The sequence below is a fragment of the Phyllobates terribilis genome, unplaced genomic scaffold (assembly GCF_046119375.1).
Source record: "Phyllobates terribilis strain yellow unplaced genomic scaffold, ASM4611937v1 Scaffold_12__6_contigs__length_324123572, whole genome shotgun sequence".
NCBI classification, from domain to species: domain Eukaryota; kingdom Metazoa; phylum Chordata; class Amphibia; order Anura; family Dendrobatidae; genus Phyllobates; species Phyllobates terribilis.
The window spans coordinates 91,528,282-91,552,671 of record NW_027362772.1 but is presented as its reverse complement, the minus strand read 5'-3'; the positions used below and the strand labels follow the sequence as shown (position 1 = coordinate 91,552,671).

The window sequence follows — 24,390 nt, the reverse complement described above, 5'->3', positions numbered from 1 at the left end:
AGCAGGGTAGGGGCGGACGGGGTCACATGTTGCGGAGGGGAGACATGGAGTAATGAGCGGGGTAGGGGCGGACGGGGTCACATGTGGGAGAGGGGAGACATGGAGTAATGAGCGGGGTAGGGGCGGACGGGGTCACATGTGGGGGGAGGGGAGACATGGAGTAATGAGCGGGGTAGGGGCGGACGGGGTCACATGTGGGGGAGGGGAGACATGGAGTAATGAGCGGGGTAGGGGCGGACGGGGTCACATGGGGGAGGGGAGACATGGAGTAATGAGCGGGGTAGGGGCGGACGGGGTCACATGTGGGGGGAGGGAGGGACATGGAGTAATGAGCGGGGTAGGGGCGGACGGGGTCACATGTGGGGGGAGGGGAGACATGGAGTAATGAGCGGGGTAGGGGCGGACGGGGTCACATGTGGGGGAGGGGAGACATGGAGTTATGAGCGGGGTAGGGGCGGACGGGGTCACATGTGGGGGGAGGGGAGACATGGAGTAATGAGCAGGGTAGGGGCGGACGGGGTCACATGTTGCGGAGGGGAGACATGGAGTAATGAGCGGGGTAGGGGCGGACGGGGTCACATGTGGGAGAGGGGAGACATGGAGTAATGAGCGGGGTAGGGGCGGACGGGGTCACATGTGGGGGGAGGGGAGACATGGAGTAATGAGCGGGGTAGGGGCGGACGGGGTCACATGTGGGGGGAGGGGAGACATGGAGTAATGAGCGGGGTAGGGGCGGACGGGGTCACATGGGGGGGAGGGGAGACATGGAGTAATGAGCGAGGTAGGGGCGGACGGGGTCACATGTGGGGGAGGGGAGACATGGAGTAATGAGCGGGGTAGGGGCGGACGGGGTCACATGGGGGAGGGGAGACATGGAGTAATGAGCGAGGTAGGGGCGGACGGGGTCACATGTGGGGGGAGGGAGGGACATGGAGTAATGAGCGGGGTAGGGGCGGACGGGGTCACATGTGGGGGGAGGGGAGACATGGAGTAATGAGCGGGGTAGGGGCGGACGGGGTCACATGTGGGGGGAGGGGAGACATGGAGTAATGAGCTGGGTAGGGGCGGACGGGGTCACATGTGGGGGAGGGGAGACATGGAGTAATGAGCGGGGTAGGGGCGGACATGGTCACATGTGGGGGAGGGGAGACATGGAGTAATGAGCGGGGTAGGGGCGGACGGGGTCACATGTGGGGGAGGGGAGACATGGAGTAATGAGCGGGGTAGGGGCGGACGGGGTCACATGTGGGGGGAGGGGAGACATGGAGTAATGAGCGGGGTAGGGGCGGACGGGGTCACATGTGGGGGAGGGGAGACATGGAGTAATGAGCGGGGTAGGGGCGGACGGGGTCACATGTGGGGGGAGGGAGGGACATGGAGTAATGAGCGGGGTAGGGGCGGACGGGGTCACATGGGGGAGGGGAGACATGCACATGGGGGAGGGGAGACATGGAGTAATGAGCGAGGTAGGGGCGGACGGGGTCACATGTGGGGGGAGGGAGGGACATGGAGTAATGAGCGGGGTAGGGGCGGACGGGGTCACATGTGGGGGGAGGGGAGACATGGAGTAATGAGCGGGGTAGGGGCGGACGGGGTCACATGTGGGGGGAGGGGAGACATGGAGTAATGAGCGGGGTAGGGGCGGACGGGGTCACATGTGGGGGAGGGGAGACATGGAGTTATGAGCGGGGTAGGGGCGGACGGGGTCACATGTGGGGGGAGGGGAGACATGGAGTAATGAGCAGGGTAGGGGCGGACGGGGTCACATGTTGCGGAGGGGAGACATGGAGTAATGAGCGGGGTAGGGGCGGACGGGGTCACATGTGGGAGAGGGGAGACATGGAGTAATGAGCGGGGTAGGGGCGGACGGGGTCACATGTGGGGGGAGGGGAGACATGGAGTAATGAGCGGGGTAGGGGCGGACGGGGTCACATGTGGGGGAGGGGAGACATGGAGTAATGAGCGGGGTAGGGGCGGACGGGGTCACATGGGGGAGGGGAGACATGGAGTAATGAGCGGGGTAGGGGCGGACGGGGTCACATGTGGGGGGAGGGAGGGACATGGAGTAATGAGCGGGGTAGGGGCGGACGGGGTCACATGTGGGGGGAGGGGAGACATGGAGTAATGAGCGGGGTAGGGGCGGACGGGGTCACATGTGGGGGGAGGGGAGACATGGAGTAATGAGCAGGGTAGGGGCGGACGGGGTCACATGTGGGGGAGGGGAGACATGGAGTAATGAGCGGGGTAGGGGCGGACATGGTCACATGTGGGGGAGGGGAGACATGGAGTAATGAGCGGGGTAGGGGCGGACGGGGTCACATGTGGGGGAGGGGAGACATGGAGTAATGAGCGGGGTAGGGGCGGACGGGGTCACATGTGGGGGGAGGGGAGACATGGAGTAATGAGCGGGGTAGGGGCGGACGGGGTCACATGTGGGGGAGGGGAGACATGGAGTAATGAGCGGGGTAGGGGCGGACGGGGTCACATGTGGGGGGAGGGAGGGACATGGAGTAATGAGCGGGGTAGGGGCGGACGGGGTCACATGGGGGAGGGGAGACATGCACATGGGGGAGGGGAGACATGGAGTAATGAGCGAGGTAGGGGCGGACGGGGTCACATGTGGGGGGAGGGAGGGACATGGAATAATGAGCGGGGTAGGGGCGGACGGGGTCACATGTGGGGGGAGGGGAGACATGGAGTAATGAGCGGGGTAGGGGCGGACGGGGTCACATGTGGGGGGAGGGGAGACATGGAGTAATGAGCGGGGTAGGGGCGGACGGGGTCACATGTGGGGGGAGGGGAGACATGGAGTAATGAGCGGGGTAGGGGCGGACGGGGTCACATGTGGGGGAGGGGAGACATGGAGTTATGAGCGGGGTAGGGGCGGACGGGGTCACATGTGGGGGGAGGGGAGACATGGAGTAATGAGCGGGGTAGGGGCGGACGGGGTCACATGTGGGGGAGGGGAGACATGGAGTAATGAGCGGGGTAGGGGCGGACGGGGTCACATGTGGGGGAGGGGAGACATGGAGTAATGAGCGGGGTAGGGGCGGACGGGGTCACATGTGGGGGAGGGGAGACATGGAGTAATGAGCGGGGTAGGGGCGGACGGGGTGACATGTGGGGGGAGGGGAGACATGGAGTAATGAGCGGGGTAGGGGCGGACGTGGTCACATGTGGGGGAGGGGAGACATGGAGTAATGAGCGGGGTAGGGGCGGACGTGGTCACATGTGGGGGAGGGGAGACATGGAGTAATGAGCAGGGTAGGGGCGGACGGGGTCACATGGGGGAGGGGAGACATGGAGTAATGAGCGGGGTAGGGGCGGACGGGGTCACATGTGGGGGGGGGGAGACATGGAGTAATGAGCGGGGTAGGGGCGGACGGGGTCACATGTGGGAGGAGGGGGGGACATGGAGTAATGAGCGGGGTAGGGGCGGACGTGGTCACATGTGGGAGGAGGGGGGGACATGGAGTAATGAGCGGGGTAGGGGCAGACGGGGTCACATGTGGGGGGAGGGGAGACATGGAGTAATGAGCGGGGTAGGGGCGGACGGGGTCACATGGTGGAGGGGAGACATGGAGTAATGAGCGGGGTAGGGGCGGACGGGGTCACATGTGGGAGGAGGGGGGGACATGGAGTAATGAGCGGGGTAGGGGCGGACGGGGTCACATGGGGGAGGGGAGACATGGAGTAATGAGCGGGGTAGGGGCCGACGGGGTCACATGTGGGAGGAGGGGGGGACATGGAGTAATGAGCGGGGTAGGGGCGGACGGGGTCACATGTGGGGGAGGGGAGACATGGAGTAATGAGCGGGGTAGGGGCGGACGGGGTCACATGTGGTGGAGGGGAGACATGGAGTAATGAGCGGGGTAGGGGCGGACGGGGTCACATGAGGTGGAGGGGAGACATGGAGTAATGAGCAGGGTAGGGGCGGACGGGGTCACATGGGGGAGGGGAGACATGGAGTAATGAGCGGGGTAGGGGCGGACGGGGTGACATGTGGGAGGGGAGACATGGAGTAATGAGCGGGGTAGGGGCGGACGGGGTCACATGTGGGAGGAGGGGGGGACATGGAGTAATGAGCGGGGTAGGGGCGGACGGGGTCACATGTGGGGGGAGGGGAGACATGGAGTAATGAGCGGGGTAGGGGTGGACGGGGTCACATGTGGGGGGAGGGGAGACATGGAGTAATGAGCGGGGTAGGGGCGGACGGGGTCACATGGGGAGGGGAGACATGGAGTAATGAGTGGGGTAAGGGCGGACGGGGTCACATGGGGAGGGGAGACATGGAGTAATGAGCGGGGTAAGGGCGGACGGGGTGACATGTGGTGGAGGGGAGACATGGAGTAATGAGCAGGGTAGGGGCGGACGGGGTCACATGGGGGAGGGGAGACATGGAGTAATGAGCGGGGTAAGGGCGGACGGGGTCACATGTGGGGGGAGGGGAGACATGGAGTAATGAGGCGGGGTACAGGCGGACGGGGTCACATGTGGGGGGAGGGGAGACATGGAATAATGAGCGGGGTAGGGGCGGACGGGGTCACATGTGGGGAGGGGAGACATGGAGTAATGAGCGGGGTAGGGGCGGACGGGGTCACATGTGGGAGGAGGGGAGACATGGAGTAATGAACGGGGTAGGGGCGGACGGGGTCACATGTGGGGGGAGGGGAGACATGGAGTAATGAGCGGGGTAGGGGCGGACGGGGTCACATGTGGGGGAGGGGAGACATGGAGTAATGAGCGGGGTAGGGGCAGACGGGGTCACATGGGGGAGGGGAGACATGGAGTAATGAGGCGGGGTAGAGGCGGACGAGGTCACATGTGGGGGGAGGGGAGACATGGAGTAATGAGCGGGGTAGGGGCGGACGGGGTCACATGTGGGGGAGGGGAGACATGGAGTAATGAGCGGGGTAGGGGCAGACGGGGTCACATGGGGGAGGGGAGACATGGAGTAATGAGCGGGGTAAGGGCGGACGGGGTCACATGTGGGGGGAGGGGAGACATGGAGTAATGAGGCGGGGTAGAGGCGGACGGGGTCACATGTGGGGGGAGGGGAGACATGGAATAATGAGCGGGGTAGGGGCGGACGGGGTCACATGTGGGGGAGGGGAGACATGGAGTAATGAGCGGGGTAGGGGCGGACGGGGTCACATGTGGGGGGAGGGGAGACATGGAGTAATGAGCGGGGTAGGGGCGGACGGGGTCACATGTGGGGGGAGGGGAGACATGGAGTAATGAGCGGGGTAGGGGCGGACGGGGTCACATGTGGGGGGAGGGGAGACATGGAGTAATGAGCGGGGTAGGGGCGGACGGGGTCACATGTGGGGGAGGGGAGACATGGAGTAATGAGCGGGGTAGGGGCGGACGGGGTCACATGTGGGAGGAGGGGGGACATGGAGTAATGAGCGGGGTAAGGGCGGACGGGGTCACATGTGGGGGGAGGGGAGACATGGAGTAATGAGCGGGGTAGGGGCGGACGGGGTCACATGTGGCGGAGGGGAGACATGGAGTAATGAGCGGGGTAGGGGCGGACGGGGTCACATGTGGGGGAGGGGAGACATGGAGTAATGAGCGGGGTAGGGGCGGACGTGGTCACATGTGGGAGGGGAGACATGGAGTAATGAGCGGGGTAGGGGCGGACGTGGTCACATGTGGGGGAGGGGAGACATGGAGTAATGAGCGGGGTAGGGGCGGACGGGGTCACATGTGGGGGGAGGGGAGACATGGAGTAATGAGCGGGGTAGGGGCGGACGTGGTCACATGTGGGGGAGGGGAGACATGGAGTAATGAGCAGGGTAGGGGCGGACGGGGTCACATGTGGGGGGAGGGGAGACATGGAGTAATGAGCAGGGTAGTGGCGGACGGGGTCACATGTGGGGGGAGGGGAGACATGGAGTAATGAGCGGGGTAGGGGCGGACGGGGTCACATGTGGGAGGAGGGGGGACATGGAGTAATGAGCGGGGTAAGGGCGGACGGGGTCACATGTGGGGGGAGGGGAGACATGGAGTAATGAGCGGGGTAGGGGCGGACGGGGTCACATGTGGGGGGAGGGGAGACATGGAGTAATGAGCGGGGTAGGGGCGGACGGGGTCACATGTGGGGGGAGGGGAGACATGGAGTAATGAGCGGGGTAGGGGCGGACGGGGTCACATGTGGGGGGAGGGGAGACATGGAGTAATGAGCGGGGTAGGGGCGGACGGGGTCACATGTGGGGGGAGGGGAGACATGGAGTAATGAGCGGGGTAGGGGCGGACGGGGTCACATGTGGGGGAGGGGAGACATGGAGTAATGAGCGGGGTAGGGGCGGACGGGGTCACATGTGGGGGGAGGGGAGACATGGAGTAATGAGCGGGGTAAGGGCGGACGGGGTCACATGTGGGGGAGGGGAGACATGGAGTAATGAGCGGGGTAAGGGCGGACGTGGTCACATGTGGGGGAGGGGAGACATGGAGTAATGAGCGGGGTACGGGCGGACGGGGTCACATGTGGGGGGAGGGGAGACATGGAGTAATGAGCGGGGTAGGGGCGGACGTGGTCACATGTGGGGGAGGGGAGACATGGAATAATGAGCGGGGTAGGGGCGGACGGGGTCACATGTGGGAGGAGGGGAGACATGGAGTAATGAGCGAGGTAGGGGCGGACGTGGTCACATGTGGGGGAGGGGAGACATGGAGTAATGAGCGAGGTAGCGGCGGACGGGGTCACATGTGGGGGAGGGGAGACATGGAATAATGAGCGGGGTAGGGGCGGACGGGGTCACATGTGGGGGGAGGGGAGACATGGAGTAATGAGCGGGGTAGGGGCGGATGGGGTCACATGTGGGAGGAGGGGAGACATGGAGTAATGAGCGGGGTAGGGGCGGACGGGGTCACATGTGGGGGAGGGGAGACATGGAGTAATGAGCGGGGTAGGGGCGGACGGGGTCACATGTGGGGGGAGGGGAGACATGGAGTAATGAGCAGGGTAGGGGCTGACGGGGTCACATGTTGCGGAGGGGAGACATGGAGTAATGAGCGGGGTAGGGGCGGACGGGGTCACATGTGGGGGGAGGGGAGACATGGAGTAATGAGCGGGGTAAGGGCGGACGGGGTCACATGTGGGGGAGGGGAGACATGGAGTAATGAGCGGGGTAGGGGCGGACGGGGTCACATGTGGGGGGAGGGGAGACATGGAGTAATGAGCGGGGTAGGGGCGGACGGGGTGACATGTGGGGGAGGGGAGACATGGAGTAATGAGCGGGGTAGGGGCGGACGGGGTCACATGTGGGGGGAGGGGAGACATGGAGTAATGAGCGGGGTAGGGGCGGACGGGGTCACATGTGGGAGGAGGGGAGACATGGAGTAATGAGCGGGGTAAGGGCGGACGGGGTCACATGTGGGGGAGGGGAGACATGGAGTAATGAGCGGGGTAAGGGCGGACGGGGTCACATGTGGGGGAGGGGAGACATGGAGTAATGAGCGGGGTAGGGGCGGACGGGGTCACATGTGGGGGGAGGGGAGACATGGAGTAATGAGCGGGGTAGGGGCGGACGGGGTCCCATGTGGGAGGAGGGGAGACATGGAGTAATGAGCGAGGTAGGGGCGGACGGGGTCACATGTGGGGGGAGGGGAGACATGGAGTAATGAGCGGGGTAGGGGCGGACGTGGTCACATGTGGGGGGAGGGGAGACATGGAGTAATGAGCGGGGTAGGGGCGGATGGGGTCACATGTGGGAGGAGGGGGGGACATGGAGTAATGAGCGGGGTAGGGGCGGACGGGGTCACATGTGGGGGAGGGGAGACATGGAGTAATGAGCAGAGTAGGGGCGGACGGGGTCACATGTGGGGGAGGGGAGACATGGAGTAATGAGCGGGGTAGGGGCGGACGGGGTCACATGTGGGAGGAGGGGGGACATGGAGTAATGAGCGGGGTAGGGGCGGACGGGGTCACATGTGGGGGAGGGGAGACATGGAGTAATGAGCGGGGTAGGGGCGGACGTGGTCACATGTGGGGGAGGGGAGACATGGAGTAATGAGCGAGGTAGGGGCGGACGGGGTCACATGTGGGGGGAGGGGAGACATGGAGTAATGAGCGGGGTAGGGGCGGACGGGGTCACATGAGGTGGAGGGGAGACATGGAGTAATGAGCGGGGTAGGGGCGGACGGGGTCACATGTGGGGGGAGGGGAGACATGGAGTAATGAGCGGGGTAGGGGCGGACGTGGTCACATGTGGGGGAGGGGAGACATGGAGTAATGAGCGAGGTAGGGGCGGACGGGGTCACATGTGGGGGAGGGGAGACATGGAGTAATGAGCGGGGTAGGGGCGGACGGGGTCACATGTGGGGGAGGGGAGACATGGAGTAATGAGCGAGGTTGGGGTGGACGGGGTCACATGTGGGGGAGGGGAGACATGGAGTAATGAGCGGGGTAGGGGCCGACGGGGTCACATGTGCGGGGAGGGGAGACATGGAGTAATGAGCGGGGTAGGGGCGGACGGGGTCACATGTGGGGGGAGGGGAGACATGGAGTAATGAGCGGGGTAGGGGCGGACGGGGTCACATGTGGGGGGAGGGGAGACATGGAGTAATGAGCGGGGTAGGGGCAGACGGGGTCACATGTGGGGGAGGGGAGACATGGAGTAATGAGCGGGGTAGGGGCGGACGGGGTCACATGTGGGGGGAGGGGAGACATGGAGTAATGAGCGGGGTAAGGGCGGACGGGGTCACATGTGGGGGGAGGGGAGACATGGAGTAATGAGCGGGGTAAGGGCGGACGGGGTCACATGTGGGGGGAGGGGAGACATGGAGTAATGAGCGGGGTAGGGGCGGACGTGGTCACATGTGGGGGGAGGGGAGACATGGAGTAATGAGCGGGGTAGGGGCGGACGTGGTCACATGTGGGGGAGGGGAGACATGGAGTAATGAGCGAGGTAGGGGCGTACGGGGTCACATGTGGGGGAGGGGAGACATGGAGTAATGAGCGGGGTAGGGGCGGACGGGGTCACATGTGGGGGGAGGGGAGACATGGAGTAATGAGCGGGGTAGGGGCGGACGGGATCACATGTGGGGGGAGGGGAGACATGGAGTAATGAGCGGGGTAGGGGCAGACGGGGTCACATGTGGGGGAGGGGAGACATGGAGTAATGAGCGGGGTAGGGGCGGACGTGGTCACATGTGGGGGAGGGGAGACATGGAGTAATGAGCGAGGTAGGGGCGGACGGGGTCACATGTGGGGGAGGGGAGACATGGAGTAATGAGCGGGGTAGGGGCGGACGGGGTCACATGTGGGGGAGGGGAGACATGGAGTAATGAGCGAGGTAGGGGCGGACGGGGTCACATGTGGGGGAGGGGAGACATGGAGTAATGAGCGGGGTAGGGGCGGACGGGGTCACATGTGGGGGGAGGGGAGACATGGAGTAATGAGCGGGGTAGGGGCGGATGGGGTCACATGTGGGAGGAGGGGAGACATGGAGTAATGAGCGGGGTAGGGGCGGACGGGGTCACATGTGGCGGAGGGGAGACATGGAGTAATGAGCGGGGTAAGGGCGGACGGGGTCACATGTGGGGGAGGGGAGACATGGAGTAATGAGCGAGGTAGGGGCGGACGGGGTCACATGTGGCGGAGGGGAGACATGGAGTAATGAGCGGGGTAGGGGCGGACGGGGTCACATGTGGGGGAGGGGAGACATGGAGTAATGAGCGGGGTAGGGGCGGACGGGGTCACATGTGGGGGAGGGGAGACATGGAATAATGAGCGGGGTAGGGGCGGACGGGGTCACATGTGGGGGGAGGGGAGACATGGAGTAATGAGCGAGGTAGGGGCGGACGGGGTCACATGTGGGGGAGGGGAGACATGGAGTAATGAGCGGGGTAGGGGCAGACGGGGTCACATGTGGGGGAGGGGAGACATGGAGTAATGAGCGGGGTAGGGGCGGACGGGGTCACATGTGGCGGAGGGGAGACATGGAGTAATGAGCGGGGTAAGGGCGGACGGGGTCACATGTGGGGGAGGGGAGACATGGAGTAATGAGCGGGGTAGGGGCAGACAGGGTCACATGTGGGAGGAGGGGAGACATGGAGTAATGAGCGGGGTAGGGGCGGACGGGGTCACATGTGGGAGGAGGGGAGACATGGAGTAATGAGAGGGGTAGGGGCGGACGGGGGCACGTGGTGGGGAGACATGGAGTAATGAGGGGCGGACAGGGTCACGTATGGGAAGTGGGGGGATATGGGGGAGGAGTACACAGGGTCATGTATGAATGGGTGGGGGTGACACTAATTAATGAGCGGGGACGGGGCACACAACACTTAATACTTGGTGGTAAAACCCTTGTTGGCAGCACAGCAGTCAGAGGTTTTCTGTAGTTGATGAGGGTTGTGCACATGTCAGGAGGAGTTTTGGTCCACTCCTCTTTGCCGATCATCTCTAAATCATTCAGATTTTGAGGCTGTCGCTTGGCAACTCGGAGCTTCACCTCCCTCCATAAGTTTTCTTTGGGATTGGGGTCTGGAGACTGGCTAGGCCACTCCATGACCTTACTGTGCTTCTTTTTGAGCTGCTCCTTTGTTGCCTTAGTTGTATGTTTTGGGTCATTGTCTTGCTGGAAGACCCAGCCACGACCCATTTTTAATGTCCTGGCGGAGGGAAGGAGGTTGTCACTCAGGATTTTACGGTACATGGCTCCATCCATTCTCCCATTGATGTGGTGAAGTAGTCCTGTGCCCTTAGCAGAGAAACACCCCCAAAACATAATGTTTCCACCTCCATGCTTGACAGTGGGGATGGTGTTCTTTGGGTCATAGGCAGCATTTCTCTTCCTCCAAACACGGAGAGTTGAGTTAAGAGCTCAATTTTTGTCTCATCTGACCACAGCACCTTCTCCCAATAACTCACAGAATCATCCCGGTGTTCATTGGTAACTTCAGACGGGCCGGCACATGTGCCTTCTTGAGCAGGGGGACCTTGCGGGCGCTGCAAGATTTTAAACCTTTAAGGAGTAATGTATTACCAATGGTTTTCTTGGTGACTGTGGTCCCAGCTGCCTGGAGATCATTACCAAGTTCCCCGTGTAGTTTTAGGCTGATCTCTCACCTTCCTCATGATCAAGGACACCCCACGAGGTGAGATTTTTCATGGTACCCCATATCGATGTTGATTGACAGTCATTTTGTATTTCTTCCATTTTCTTACTATTACACCAACAGTTGTCTCCTTCTCACCCAGCGCCTTACTTATGGTTTTGTAGCCCATTCCAGCTTTCTGCAGGTCTATGATCTTGTCCCTGACAGCTCTTTGGTCTTGCCCATGTTGTAGAGGTTAGAGTCTGACTGATTAATTGAGTCTGTGAACAGGAGTCTTTTATACAGGGGACTATGTAAGACAGCCGTCTGTAATGCAGGTAACGAGTTCACTAGGAGCCAGAACTCATAATGGTTCGTAGGGGATCAAATACTTATTTCTCACTGCAAAATGCAAATACATTTATCTAATTTATACAATGTGATTTTCTTGATTGTTTTGGGGATATTCTATCTCTCAATGTTAAAATTAACCGACCCTTAAAATGATAGACTGTTCATGTCTGTGTCAGTGGGCAAACTTACAAAAACACCAAGGGATCAAATACTTATTTCCTTCACTGTACATTTACCCTGCGGTATTTAAAGGGGAGCTCCTACAGCTCTTCCTAGGTGAATGTGACGGATGCGGGGGCGACTTTTGTGACTTCTCTTCCATCGGAATGTGAATAGTTTCTAGTGATACAATGTAACAAGCGTCTCCTAGCAACCAGTCTCTCCTCCATTCTGTGTCCTGGAATCCAGGTCCCGATCATATGATCACGTTAGCGTCTTGGCCGCCATGTCTTGGTCTCCCAGGATCTATCTTGGTGCACAAGATCCCCTGACTGTCCTCAGTGCCCCCTCATGTCTGTCAGTCAGCGCACCCCCAAGGTCATCCTGTCTGCTGAGAGTTGTATGTGAATGATTGTGGGTCCCTCCTGGCAACTCCAAATGTCTCCATGGGTTCTAGGAGACCGCTGGGTCCCACCTAGCAACCCCAAACAATATATCCATGGGCCAAGGTGACTTTTTCGTCTTCTCCTGAACTCCCCAAAATATATCCATGTCTCTCTGATGGTTAATGGAGCAGATCCGAATCTTTCCAGTCAGGGCCATTACCCTTAGGCTAGAATCATGTAGAATACAAATCGGTGTCTCTTTGGATGCCATGCAATCCATCTACTTTCCTGAAGGATGTCTCTCATTCTCCGTCCAAAGTCCTTCTGACTCTGTCTCAAGTCTTATTCCATCTCCAGCACTACAGACATCCCTGTTTATATTTACATCTGTGTGAGGTCATCAGGCACAGGTAAGAGGTAAAGGTGCAGGGCTCAAGTATCCACAGCTCATCCCCCAAGATTGACTGGCAAACACCCTACAATGGTATTTAACATATCTATCAAACATTCATTGTTCTAGCTAATCTATTTACATAGTTTGTATCACAGGGGCTCTTGTAAATACACATCATTGTTTCAGAATCAAAAAGCAGAAGGCATTTAGGGTTATACAAATAATAGTCTGTGTTAATCAACTAAAGAAGAACACAGATTAAAGAGTCAATATAAAAATAAAGGTGTGCTACTCTTGCCATCAGAAAGTATGTCTGGCATAATTAAGATTTTGACACTGTATCGTCACAATGATGTTATGGGGGATCCCGGCGCGGCTGTTAGTGAGGTCGGCGGACACTTTGTTGCTCGGGTGCTCACATGTGTTGCACTGCTGTGGGAGCGCTGCTCTGAGGGCGTCATTAACTCTGACTGTTTTATGCTCCAGATCAGACCGGTTCCTGCCGCCATGCGCGCCGCTTGTCTCCTCATCCTCTGCATCCAGGGTAAGTGGCGACCGTCGCCAGCTGATGTCACCGGTCACATCCAATATGGCGGACCCCCGCGGTCTGCTCGTGTTCGGGGCCCCCGATATATAATGACCCCATGTTCTTTGTGTTTACAGGAATTTGGGCTCAACAGTTTGAAACAAACGCCCAATACGACGGCCCCACAGGTAAGAAGGAGCCGCCGGCACTTCGTGTAGACGCCCCCTGCAGGACACCCCTAAATAACTCCAGGAACCCCCCATTTATTTAGATGGAGCATGTTACGTTTAAAGGGCCGGCGCAGTCCCGTGTCAGTGATTCTGATTTGTTCTGTCGCTTTCTAATAAACGTTGTGTCTTCATTTCTCGCCATCGCTAAGATCTCTGCTTGTCGTTAGTAAATGGAAGAGGCTGAAAACCTGTTCTACTCAGATACATTGTAACAAACCCTCAGCTGCCAGGAGCATCAGTCTACACCTAATACATTGTAACAAACCCTCAGCTGCGAGGAGCATCTGTCTACACCTAATACATTGTAACAAACCCTCAGCTGCGAGGAGCATCTGTCTACACCTAATACATTGTAACAAACCCTCAGCTGCGAGGAGCATCTGTCTACACCTAATACATTGTAACAAACCCTCAGCTGTGAGGAGCATCAGTCTACACCTAATACATTGTAACAAACCCTCAGCTGCGAGGAGCATCAGTCTACACCTAATACATTGTAACAAACCCTCAGCTGCGAGGAGCATCAGTCTACACCTAATACATTGTAACAAACCCTCAGCTGCGAGGAGCATCTGTCTACACCTAATACATTGTAACAAACCCTCAGCTGCGAGGCGCATCAGTCTACACCTAATACATTGTAACAAACCCTCAGCTGCAAGGAGCATCAGTCTACACCTAATACATTGTAACAAACCCTCAGCTGCGAGGAGCATCAGTCTACACCTAATACATTGTAACAAACCCTCAGCTGCGAGGAGCATCAGTCTACACCTAATACATTGTAACAAACCCTCAGCTGCGAGGAGCATCAGTCTACACCTAATACATTGTAACAAACCCTCAGCTGCGAGGAGCATCTGTCTACACCTAATACATTGTAACAAACCCTCAGCTGCGAGGCGCATCAGTCTACACCTAATACATTGTAACAAACCCTCAGCTGCGAGGAGCATCAGTCTACACCTAATACATTGTAACAAACCCTCAGCTGCGAGGAGCATCAGTCTACACCTAATACATTGTAACAAACCCTCAGCTGCGAGGAGCATCAGTCTACACCTAATACATTGTAACAAACCCTCAGCTGCGAGGAGCATCTGTCTACACCTAATACATTGTAACAAACCCTCAGCTGCGAGGAGCATCTGTCTACACCTAGAGGCTTTGACTGACAGGATGCAGAGATATTGATCAGAGCGATGAATTAAAAATGAAAATCTATTGGAAAGTTACAAAACTTTATTAAAGGGGCGGTGAGGGGTCAGGTCGGGTTCTGCTTTATTTCCTCCACTATGTACCGTTCCCGTGAATGCGGCTGAGCTGTAGTACCGGCCATGGCCAGGAGCGGCGCCTTCCTCCCCTTTCTCGCCGCCTCTTTGTGTCATTTCTGATACCCAGAGGTGGCAGGACGGAGCCGGTGACACCTGCGGATAGCGGCGGTGTAGGGCGAGTCCTCGGCGCCTGCACAGCGGCCGGTCCCGGATATTCGGCTTTGGGACATTATTTTACTGCTTCTCACTTCTTCTCTTTTCTTTTTCAGAGGTTCCTTATTACTACGACTATGATGGTAAGTGCCCAGCGGGGGATCCGACATCACGGGGTCATGATCCACGAGGGTCCCCTAATTATCACCCCATCGGCCGCGCTTGTATGATGTATAACGAGCGGGTATGAGACCCTCTGCCGATGTAAATCCAGCGCCCTCAGGTCATCTCCCTTACCCCATCATCCCTGATTTCCCAGTAGATCAGTCGGTGGCGCAGCAGCAGCCGAACCCGCACGTCCAGACCGGATTCCACATCCTGACCCAACCTGATCTGCACCACTTTGAGTTTGTTCCACAGCAACAGCAGCAAAACCAACAGGAGATCATCCCGGCGCCAACGTTTGGTAAGAAGATGGAACTTCGGAATGTCCGGCGTGACCCTGGGGATCGGCAGGATGTCCCGAGTGACCCTGGGGATCGGCGGAATGTCCCGCGTGACCCTGGGGATCGGCGGAATGTCCCGCGTGACCCTGGGGATCGGCAGAATGTCCCGCGTGACCCTGGGGATCGGCGGAATGTCCCGCGTGACCCTGGGGATCGGCGGAATGTCCCGCGTGACCCTGGGGATCGGCGGAATGTCCCGCGTGACCCTGGGGATCGGCGGAATGTCCCGCGTGACCCTGGGGATCGGCGGAATGTCCCGCGTGACCCTGGGGATCGGCGGGATGTCCCGAGTGACCCTGGGGATCGGCAGAATGTCCCGCGTGACCCTGGGGATCGGCGGAATGTCCCGCGTGACCCTGGGGATCGGCGGAATGTCCCGCGTGACCCTGGGGATCAGCGGCGCTCACTTGTTTGTCTCTCATTTCAGATAATTATCAGACTGAACCGACAGAACCCGGACCCCTGGGTAAGTGAGCTGTAGCTCAGTCCGGACATGGGCTGTACATTAATCAGGTGGATCTGGGGGGCTGGCAGGCCGTGTACCCCGGACCCCTGGGTAAGTGAGCTGTAGCTCAGTCCGGACATAGGCTGTACATTAATCAGGTGGATCTGGGGGGCTGGCAGGCCGTGTACCCCGGACCCCTGGGTAAGTGAGCTGTAGCTCAGTCCGGACATAGGCTGTACATTAATCAGGTGGATCTGGGGGGCTGGCAGGCCGTGTACCCCGGACCCCTGGGTAAGTGAGCTGTAGCTCAGTCCGGACATAGGCTGTACATTAATCAGGTGGATCTGGGGGGCTGGCAGGCCGTGTACCCCGGACCCCTGGGTAAGTGAGCTGTAGCTCAGTCCGGACATAGGCTGTACATTAATCAGGTGGATCTGGGGGGCTGGCAGGCCGTGTACCCCGGACCCCTGGGTAAGTGAGCTGTAGCTCAGTCCGGACATAGGCTGTACATTAATCAGGTGGATCTGGGGGGCTGGCAGGCCGTGTACCCCGGACCCCTGGGTAAGTGAGCTGTAGCTCAGTCCGGACATAGGCTGTACATTAATCAGGTGGATCTGGGGGGCTGGCAGGCCGTGTACCCCGGACCCCTGGGTAAGTGAGCTGTAGCTCAGTCCGGACATAGGCTGTACATTAATCAGGTGGATCTGGGGGGCTGGCAGGCCGTGTACCCCGGACCCCTGGGTAAGTGAGCTGTAGCTCAGTCCGGACATAGGCTGTACATTAATCGGGTGGGTGGATCTGGGGGGCTGGCAGGCCGTGTACCCCAGACCCCTGGGTAAGTGAGCTGTAGCTCAGTCCGGACATAGGCTGTACATTAATCGGGTGGATCTGGGGGGCTGGCAGGCCGTGTACCCCGGACCCCTGGGTAAGTGAGCTGTAGCTCAGTCCGGACATAGGCTGTACATTAATCGGGTGGATCTGGGGGCTGGCAGGCCGTGTACCCCAGATGTTGGGTGCTGGGGTATAAAAAAGGCAATATACTGAGAGAAGGAGCGAGCTACAACCCGAGGCCGGGGCCCAGCGTCCGATGAGTTATTACTTGCAGATCTGGAGGAGGATGACGGATTCATGTACAATGATTATGGATGATGGGTGAACAATGATGGATAATGATGATGGATAACACTTGTGTTCTCACAGATTGTCGTGAAGAGCAGTATCCCTGCACCCGCCTGTACTCTGTGCACAAACCCTGCAAGCAATGTCTGAACGGGATCTGTCTGTACAGGTGAGCGGCCGTGGTCCACGGGATGTGGATGAGTAGCGCTGCATGTGGACGGTGCCTGCGCTCCTTGGGGTGGCTGCGCTCCACAGAGCCCGGCGTTCCTGTCTGTATGTTGGGGGTGTGTGGCAATGAGTGAATAGGGTGTCTGTGCTCTTCGGGGGGCAGGCATGGGCATAGTGTGTGTCTGTGCTCCTTAAAGGATGACGTGTGGATAAGGTGGCTGAGCTCATTGGGGGGGGGGGGCTGGTGTGTGGATAAGGTGTCTGAGCTCTGCTGCGGCCGGTGCATGGATAAGGTGGCTGAGCTCCTTGGGGGCAGCGCGTGGTTGAGGTGGCTGAACTCCTTGGGAGCGGGTGCATGGATAAGATGGCTGTGTTCACTGCAGGCGTGAGCGTGGATAAGGTGGCTGTGCTCCTTGGGGGCAATTGAGCGGACAAGGTGGCTGAGATCCCTGGGTGCGGGTGCGTGGATAAGGTGGCTGTTCTCTTTGAGGGTGGGGTGGGGTGTGGATAAGGTGGCTGAGCTCTTTGGGGCGGGGGCATGGATAAGGTGACTGAGCCCCTTGGGGCGGGTGTGTGGATAAGGTGGCTGAGCTCTGCTGCGGCCGGTGCATGGATAAGGTGGCTGAGCTCCTTAGGGGCGGCACGTAGTGGAGGTGGCCGTGCTCCTTTGGAGTCGATGTGTAGGTAAGGTAGCTGAACTCCTTGGGGTGGGGGGCATGCATAAGGTGGCTGGGCTTCTTGAGGGCATGTGCGTGGATACGGTGTCTGAGCTCCTTGGGGTTGGTGCATAGATGAGGTGGCTGAGCTCCTTGGGGGCATGGATGAGGTGGCCGAGCTCCTTGGGGGCAGGTGCATGGATGAGGTGGCCGAGCTCCTTGGAGGCATGGATGAGGTGGCCGAGCTCCTTGGGGGCAGGTGCGTGGATGAGGTGGCCGAGCTCCTTGGAGGCGTGGATGAGGTGGCCGAGCTCCTTGGGGACGTGGATGAGGTGGCCGAGCTCCTTGGGGACGTGGATGAGGTGGCCGAGCTCCTTGGGGGCGTGGAGGTGGTGGCCGAGCTCCTTGGGGGCGTGGAGGAGGTGGCCGAGCTCCTTGGGGGCGTGGAGGAGGTGGCCGAGCTCCTTGGGGGCGGGAGCGTGGATGCGGTGGCCGAGATCCTTGTGGGGTGGATGAGGTGGCCGTGCTCCTTGGGGGCGGGGCATAGCTTAGGTGGCTGAGCTGCGGCCGCTGTATGGACTGGCTTGCGGTTATGTATTGGTCGGCGGCTCGGTCAGATTCTCCATCTTGTGCTCCTCACCGCTCGCCTCTTTTCTTTCCAGCCTAAGGCGCATGTATGTGATCAACAAGGAGATCTGCGTCCGTACGGTCTGCGCCCACGAGGAGCTCCTGAGAGGTGAGAGCGGACCCTGGAGGTCGCAGCCCCCGATCCGCTGCATCAGTCGCGTCGTCTGGTTGTTTGCCGTCGGCCATGTTGGAGACATCACCTCCCTCTCTTCTCCCCTCAGCTGACCTGTGCCGGGACAAGTTCCCCCGCTGCGGGGTGGTGGCGTCCAGCGGGTTGTGTCACTCGGTGGGAGCTCAGTGCACCAAGAGCTGCGGAGGCTGTTAGAAGAGGATGTGCCCCCCAGGAGAAGCAGCCACCGGCGGAGACCCCCGAGCCCTCATCAGTGTGATTACTGGACGGGCGGCCGGTGCTATTATATCCCCCATATGTTACTGTATTGTACTGTGCCAGGGTCGGGGTGCGGTGGTCTCGCAGCCTTCTGCCCTCGCCGTATCACAGCCGCCCAGCACACTGCACTGCCCCCGTACTCCTATGGACTCTGCTTCTCCGGCGGTGGGGGGTCTGGCCAGTCGCCGGGGGTCACTGTGTACTGTATGATCTCCGGTCTCCCCCCGCCCGGTCCTTGCGGACTCCACCTCGTCCGGCCGCCGTCCCTCACCCCCCGTCCTCCGTGTTGTAGCCTCCGATCCGCTCCACATTACGGGCCGATCACTTTTTGTAATGTGTTTTGTATAAAAGAAAATAAAGTGAAAATTTTTACCCGACGCCGCGGAGAACGAGTCTGAATGCGGGGGGGGGGGGACGTGGGGGGCACGGAGGAACGTGGGGGGGGGGGGCAGCACATGGAAACACGGGAGGCACATGGAAATGCGGAAGGGAACGTGCAAACGCGGGGGGCTACAGGAACGCGGGGAGGGCAGCGGCACATGGAAATGCGGGGGGTACAGAGGAACGCAGGGGGGCACATGGAAATGCGGGGGGGGCATGGAGGAATGTGGGGGCCACATAGAAATGCAGGGGGATGGCGACACGTGGGAACGCGGGGAGGTGCGGCGGCATGTGGAACCACTGGGGGCAGCGCAGAAGTAATAGAAGACAAAGAAAGTCAGTGATGTCCGCAGCGGGGGGCCGGGCTGACAACCCCTCGCAGTCCACATGCAGGTTGTCAGTAACTGGTTGGGGCTGACAACCTCTCACACTTCATTCAGGAATCAGCAGAATTGAAGATTTTCTGACTTTTTCTCATTTTATTACTTCCCTATAATCAGTAATACTCGGTGCTGATCACCGGATCCTTGTGCCGCGGCTTGCAGGAATCTGATTGGCCGCCGTCACTTGGCATTTTTTTTTTGAGCTTTGATTCCCTGATCCCGGCAGAGTCTCGTGGGATCAGTCTGATGTTTCCTCACTGGACGCCGTCACCCGATGATCAGTAACATCACGAGATCGTCCGGAGCCCACAGATAGCGGGGGAGGCGCGTCTGATGATCGAGTCCGGTCCTTTTAGATCAGGAAACAGTTTTGTTTTTTTCTGCCGTTTTTGTGCTTTTAATAAAATAGACGTTTTCTCTGCATTAAAAAAAATTACAAAATGGGGCGGACGCTGCTGCACCGCCACGTCGTGTCCGCACGCTGTGTCCTTCATGTTTGGCTTCAGACTCGCTGCCCCCCCCCTCCCTTCAGTGTAATTCACAGTTTTGTGCCCCCCCACCCAAAAATAAAAAAAATACATTCAGAGAAAGCGAGGACCCCCATCATCCAGGTCCTCGGAGTCAGTGCTGTACGCAGAGCAAGAAAAGGAAAGGTGAAGACGTATTGGTCCGGAGCGCGGCGGCGGGGGCTCGGCCTCACTTCCCGGAGCGCGGCGGCGGGGGCTCGGCCTCACTTCCCGGAGCGCGGCGGCGGGGGCTCGGCCTCACTTCCCGGAGCGCGGCGGCGGGGGCTCGGCCTCACTTCCCGGAGCGCGGCGGCGGGGGCTCGGCCTCACTTCCCGGAGCGCGGCGGCGGGGGCTCGGCCTCACTTCCCGGAGCGCGGCGGCGGGGGCTCGGCCTCACTTCCCGGAGCGCGGCGGCGGGGGCTCGGCCTCACTTCCCGGAGCGCGGCGGCGGGGGCTCGGCCTCACTTCCCGGAGCGCGGCGGCGGGGGCTCGGCCTCACTTCCCGGACAGCAGCGGGGCCGTGTAGTGAGACTGGCAGCGGCGCAGTTCCTGCTGCAGCTGTTCCTTCAGGGTGGAGATCTGGGGATGAGAGAGACAGAAGATGATGCAGGTCCTGATGGCGCCTGCTGGGAGAATTAGTCCGCCGAGTCTACCTGTTCCTCCAGGCCGCGGATCCGCTGGCGGTGCGCTCTCTCCCTGGCATCCAGTGTGCGCTCCGCCTGGGTCTGTGCGCTCCGCAGTCTCTCGATCTCCAGCTGCAGCTCCTGCCGGTGCCGGGCGGCCGCCTCCATCAGGCTCTGAGAATGCGTCTGCTCCATGTCTGCGATCTGCGCCTGTGGGGAAAGTGGGGGATGGGATGGCACCGTGCACGGCCGCAGAGCAGAGCGGGGGGCCGAGTCTACGGGCAGCAAGCGAAGGACACTGAGCTACAGGGGGCGAAAACACCGGCAAGGAGGAACGCAGAGCTCCATGTAACGCTGACGAACGGTTCTACTCCAGTCACCTCCAGAGCTGCACTCACTATTCTGCTGTTACAAGTGCATCTCACTAAATTAGAATATCATCAAAAAGTTACTTTATTTCAGTTCTTCAATACAAAAAGTGAAGCTCCTATATTATAGAGAGTCGTAGATCCCTCTGTGTGTAATTTCACGGGTTTATTTCTGTTACTGTTGAGGATTATGGCTTACAGCCAATGAAAACAAAAAAGTCAGTAAATTAGAATAATTAACAAAAAACACCTGCAAAGGCTTCCTATGTGTTTAAAAAGGTCCCTTAGTCGGTTTCAGTAGGCTCCACAATCATGGGGAAGAACTGCTGACGTGACAGATGTCCAGAAGGCAGTCACTGACACACTCCACAAGGTCTCAGAGTCTGGAGGAAGAGTGGAGAGGCCACAATACAAGCTGCTGGAGGTCTCGTGTGAAGTCTCCACAATCAGTGATGGTTTGGGGGGCCATGTCATCTGCTGGTGTAGGTCCACTGTGTTTTATCAAGACCAAAGTCAGCGCCGCCGTCTACCAGGACATTTTACAGCACTTCATGCTTCCCTCTGCCGATAAGCTTTATGGAGATGGAGATGTCATTCTCCAGCAGGACTTGGCCCCTGTTCACACGGCCAAAAGTACCAATACCTGGTTTACACACAACAGTATCACTGTGCTTGATTGGCCGCAAACTCACCTGACCTTAACCCCATAGAGAATCTATTATAGAGAATCTATGGGGTATTGTCAAGAGGACGATGAGACCCCCAGAGCCAACAATGCAGACGAGCTGAAGGCTGCTATCAAAGCCACCTGGGCTTCCATAACCCCTCAGCAGCCACAGGCTGATCCCTCCATGACACAGGCTGATGATCGCCTCCAGGCCACAGGCTGATGATCGCCTCCAGGCCACAGGCTGATGATCGCCTCCAGGCCACAGGCTGATGATCGCCTCCAGGCCACAGGCTGATGATCGCCTCCATGCCGCATTGATGCAGTAATTGATGCAGAAGGAGCCGACCAAGTACTGAGGGCATTTACTGAATATATTTTTCAGGAGGACGACAAGCTGGTATTATAAAGTATTCTAATTTACTGAGATAATGACTTTTGTGCTTTCATTGGCTGTAATCCATAATCATCAACATCAACAGAAAAACACCTGGAATAGATCCCTCCGCGCGCAACGGCTCCATGTGACAGATCCCTCCGCGCGCAACGGCTCCATGTGACAGATCCCTCCGCGCGCAACGGCTCCATGTGACAGAACCCATCCGCGCGCAACGGCTCCATGTGACAGAACCCATCCGCGCGCAACGGCTCCATGTGACAGATCCCTCCGCGCGCAACGGCTCCATGTGACAGAACCCATCCGCGCGCAACGGCTCCATGTGACAGAACCCATCCGCGCGCAACGGCTCCATGTGACAGATCCCTCCGCGCGCAACGGCTCCATGTGACAGATCCCTCCGCGCGCAACGACTCCATGTGACAGATCCCTCCGCGCGCAACGACTCCATGTGACAGATCCCTCCGCGCGCAACGACTCCATGTGACAGATCCCTCCGCGCGCAACGACTCCATGTGACAGATCCCTCCGCGCGCAACGACTCTATATAATAGATCCCTCCGCGTGTAATGACTCTATATATTAGATCCCTCCGCGCGTAACGACTCTATATAATAGATCCCTCCGCGTGTAATGACTCTATATAATAGATCCCTCCGGGTGTAATGACTCTATATAATAGATCCCTCTGTGTGTAATGACTATATAATAGATCCCTCTGCGTGTAATGACTATATAATAGATCCCTCTGCGTGTAATGACTCTATATAATAGATCCCTCTGCGTGTAATGACTCTATATAATAGATCCCTCTGCGTGTAATGACTCTATATAATAGATCCCTCTGCGTGTAATGACTCTATATAATAGATCCCTCTGCGTGTAATGACTATATAATAGATCCCTCTGTGTGTAATGACTATATAATAGATCCCTCTGCGTGTAATGACTCTATATAATAGATCCCTCTGCGTGTAATGACTCTATATAATAGATCCCTCTGCGTGTAATGACTCTATATAATAGATCCCTCTGCGTGTAATGACTCTATATAATAGATCCCTCTGCGTGTAATGACTCTATATAATAGATCCCTCTGCGTGTAATGACTCTATATAATAGATCCCTCTGCGTGTAATGACTCTATATAATAGATCCCTCTGCGTGTAATGACTCTATATAATAGATCCCTCTGCGTGTAATGACGCTATATAATAGATCCCTCTGCGTGTAATGACGCTATATAATAGATCCCTCTGCGTGTAATGACGCTATATAATAGATCCCTCTGCGTGTAATGACTCTATATAATAGATCCCTCTGCGTGTAATGACTCTATATAATAGATCCCTCTGCGTGTAATGACTCTATATAATAGATCCCTCTGCGTGTAATGACTCTATATAATAGATCCCTCTGTGTGTAATGACTCTATATAATAGATCCCTCTGGGTGTAATGACTCTATATAATATAGGAATGTCACTTTTTGTATTGAGGAACTGAAATAAATTCACTTTTTGACGATATTCTAATTTAGTGAGATGCACTTGTACATCGTGTCTTATCCTCCAGTCACCTCCAGAGCCGCAGTCACTTTTCATTTCCGCTTAGGTCTGACTGGTGTCCGCTGCTGTTCTCTGGTGTCAACCCTGCCTGCCTGAGATCTCCAGTAGAAAGGTCATTGCAGCTCTGGCTGTGACTGGAGTATGATCTCCTGCTCCCGGTGGAGGCCGCGCTCCGCATTACATGGAGGGAGGGTCGGGGGAGGCGCAGAGAACGGATCCTGTGACAGTCGGGATAGAAAAGGGTGAAGATGGCGGCGGCGCTCACTCACCAGACTGACAGTGATCCTGCGCCTAACCCTGTGCAGCTGCGCCTTCGCGGTAGAGCGGGCGGGGATGGGGGGGGGGGGGGGAAGAACGACATGAAGCAACCAATAGGAAGACAGAGCCCGCCGCACCCCGCGCTGCCGCCCCTCTGACAACGCTGCAGTCAACCCCGTGCGCCTACCTCCAACGCCTGCACCTGTCTCTGCGCCTCCGCCAGCTCCTGCTCCACCGTAGTCAGTGACCGATCCAGGCGGCCGCGCTCAGCCGACAGCCGCAACGTGTCCTCCGCCGTCTTCAGCTTCTCTCGCTCCACCTGGTGGAAGAGACCGGCATGACCCTGCTCCACCTACAGCACATCCCCCGCACAGAGCGGCAGCTCTGGACCCCCGAACAGAAATCTACACAAGGGGCTACAACGGTGGATCAAGCTTCCATTGCTGAAAAGTTGGGGGATGTGCAAAAAACAACAAAAAGACTGAACCTCCGTAACGACTTGTTCACACGTTCAGGTTTGCAAAGACGCCGATCTCTGCAGCGTCGGTCCCTGCAGCGTCGGTGTTGGGGGGCGCTGGTCTCTGCAGCGCCCATGTCGGGGGGGGGGGGGGGGCAGTCCCTGCAGCGTCAGTCTCTGCAGCGTCGGTGTCGGGGGGGGGGCGCCGGACTCTGCAGCGTCGGTGTCGGGGGGGGGCGCCGGACTCTGCAGCGTCGGTGTCGGGGGGGGCGCCGGACTCTGCAGCGTCGGTGTCGGGGGGGGGGCGCCGGACTCTGCAGCGTCGGTGTCGGGGGGGGCCGGACTCTGCAGCGT

The 24,390-nt window shown here is 58.6% G+C and overlaps 2 protein-coding genes across 4 annotated transcripts in view; one reads left to right on the top strand and one right to left on the bottom strand.

The window, feature by feature from the left end:
* MFAP2 (microfibril associated protein 2) overlaps positions 1–18,805 on the top strand; it is a 38,521-nt gene extending 19,716 nt beyond the window's left edge. For 2 of the 3 annotated variants that reach the window (XM_073656143.1, XM_073656145.1), the window contains 8 exons: positions 12,823–12,880; positions 13,000–13,050; positions 14,636–14,662; positions 14,839–14,985; positions 15,453–15,491; positions 16,671–16,758; positions 18,076–18,149; positions 18,262–18,805. In XM_073656143.1, the coding sequence (XP_073512244.1) occupies positions 12,823–12,880; positions 13,000–13,050; positions 14,636–14,662; positions 14,839–14,985; positions 15,453–15,491; positions 16,671–16,758; positions 18,076–18,149; positions 18,262–18,365 (588 nt within the window). In that variant the 3' untranslated portion in view covers positions 18,366–18,805. The remainder of the gene's footprint in view (positions 1–12,822; positions 12,881–12,999; positions 13,051–14,635; positions 14,663–14,838; positions 14,986–15,452; positions 15,492–16,670; positions 16,759–18,075; positions 18,150–18,261) is intronic. The other variant, XM_073656144.1, reaches the window with a different exon arrangement.
* Positions 18,806–19,268: 463 nt separating this feature from the next.
* Positions 19,269–24,390, bottom strand: part of CROCC (ciliary rootlet coiled-coil, rootletin) — a 50,290-nt gene continuing 45,168 nt past the window's right edge. Inside the window, 3 exon segments of the mRNA XM_073655362.1 lie at positions 19,269–20,278; positions 20,353–20,532; positions 23,767–23,898. Of these exon segments, the coding sequence (XP_073511463.1) occupies positions 20,195–20,278; positions 20,353–20,532; positions 23,767–23,898 (396 nt within the window). The 3' untranslated portion in view covers positions 19,269–20,194.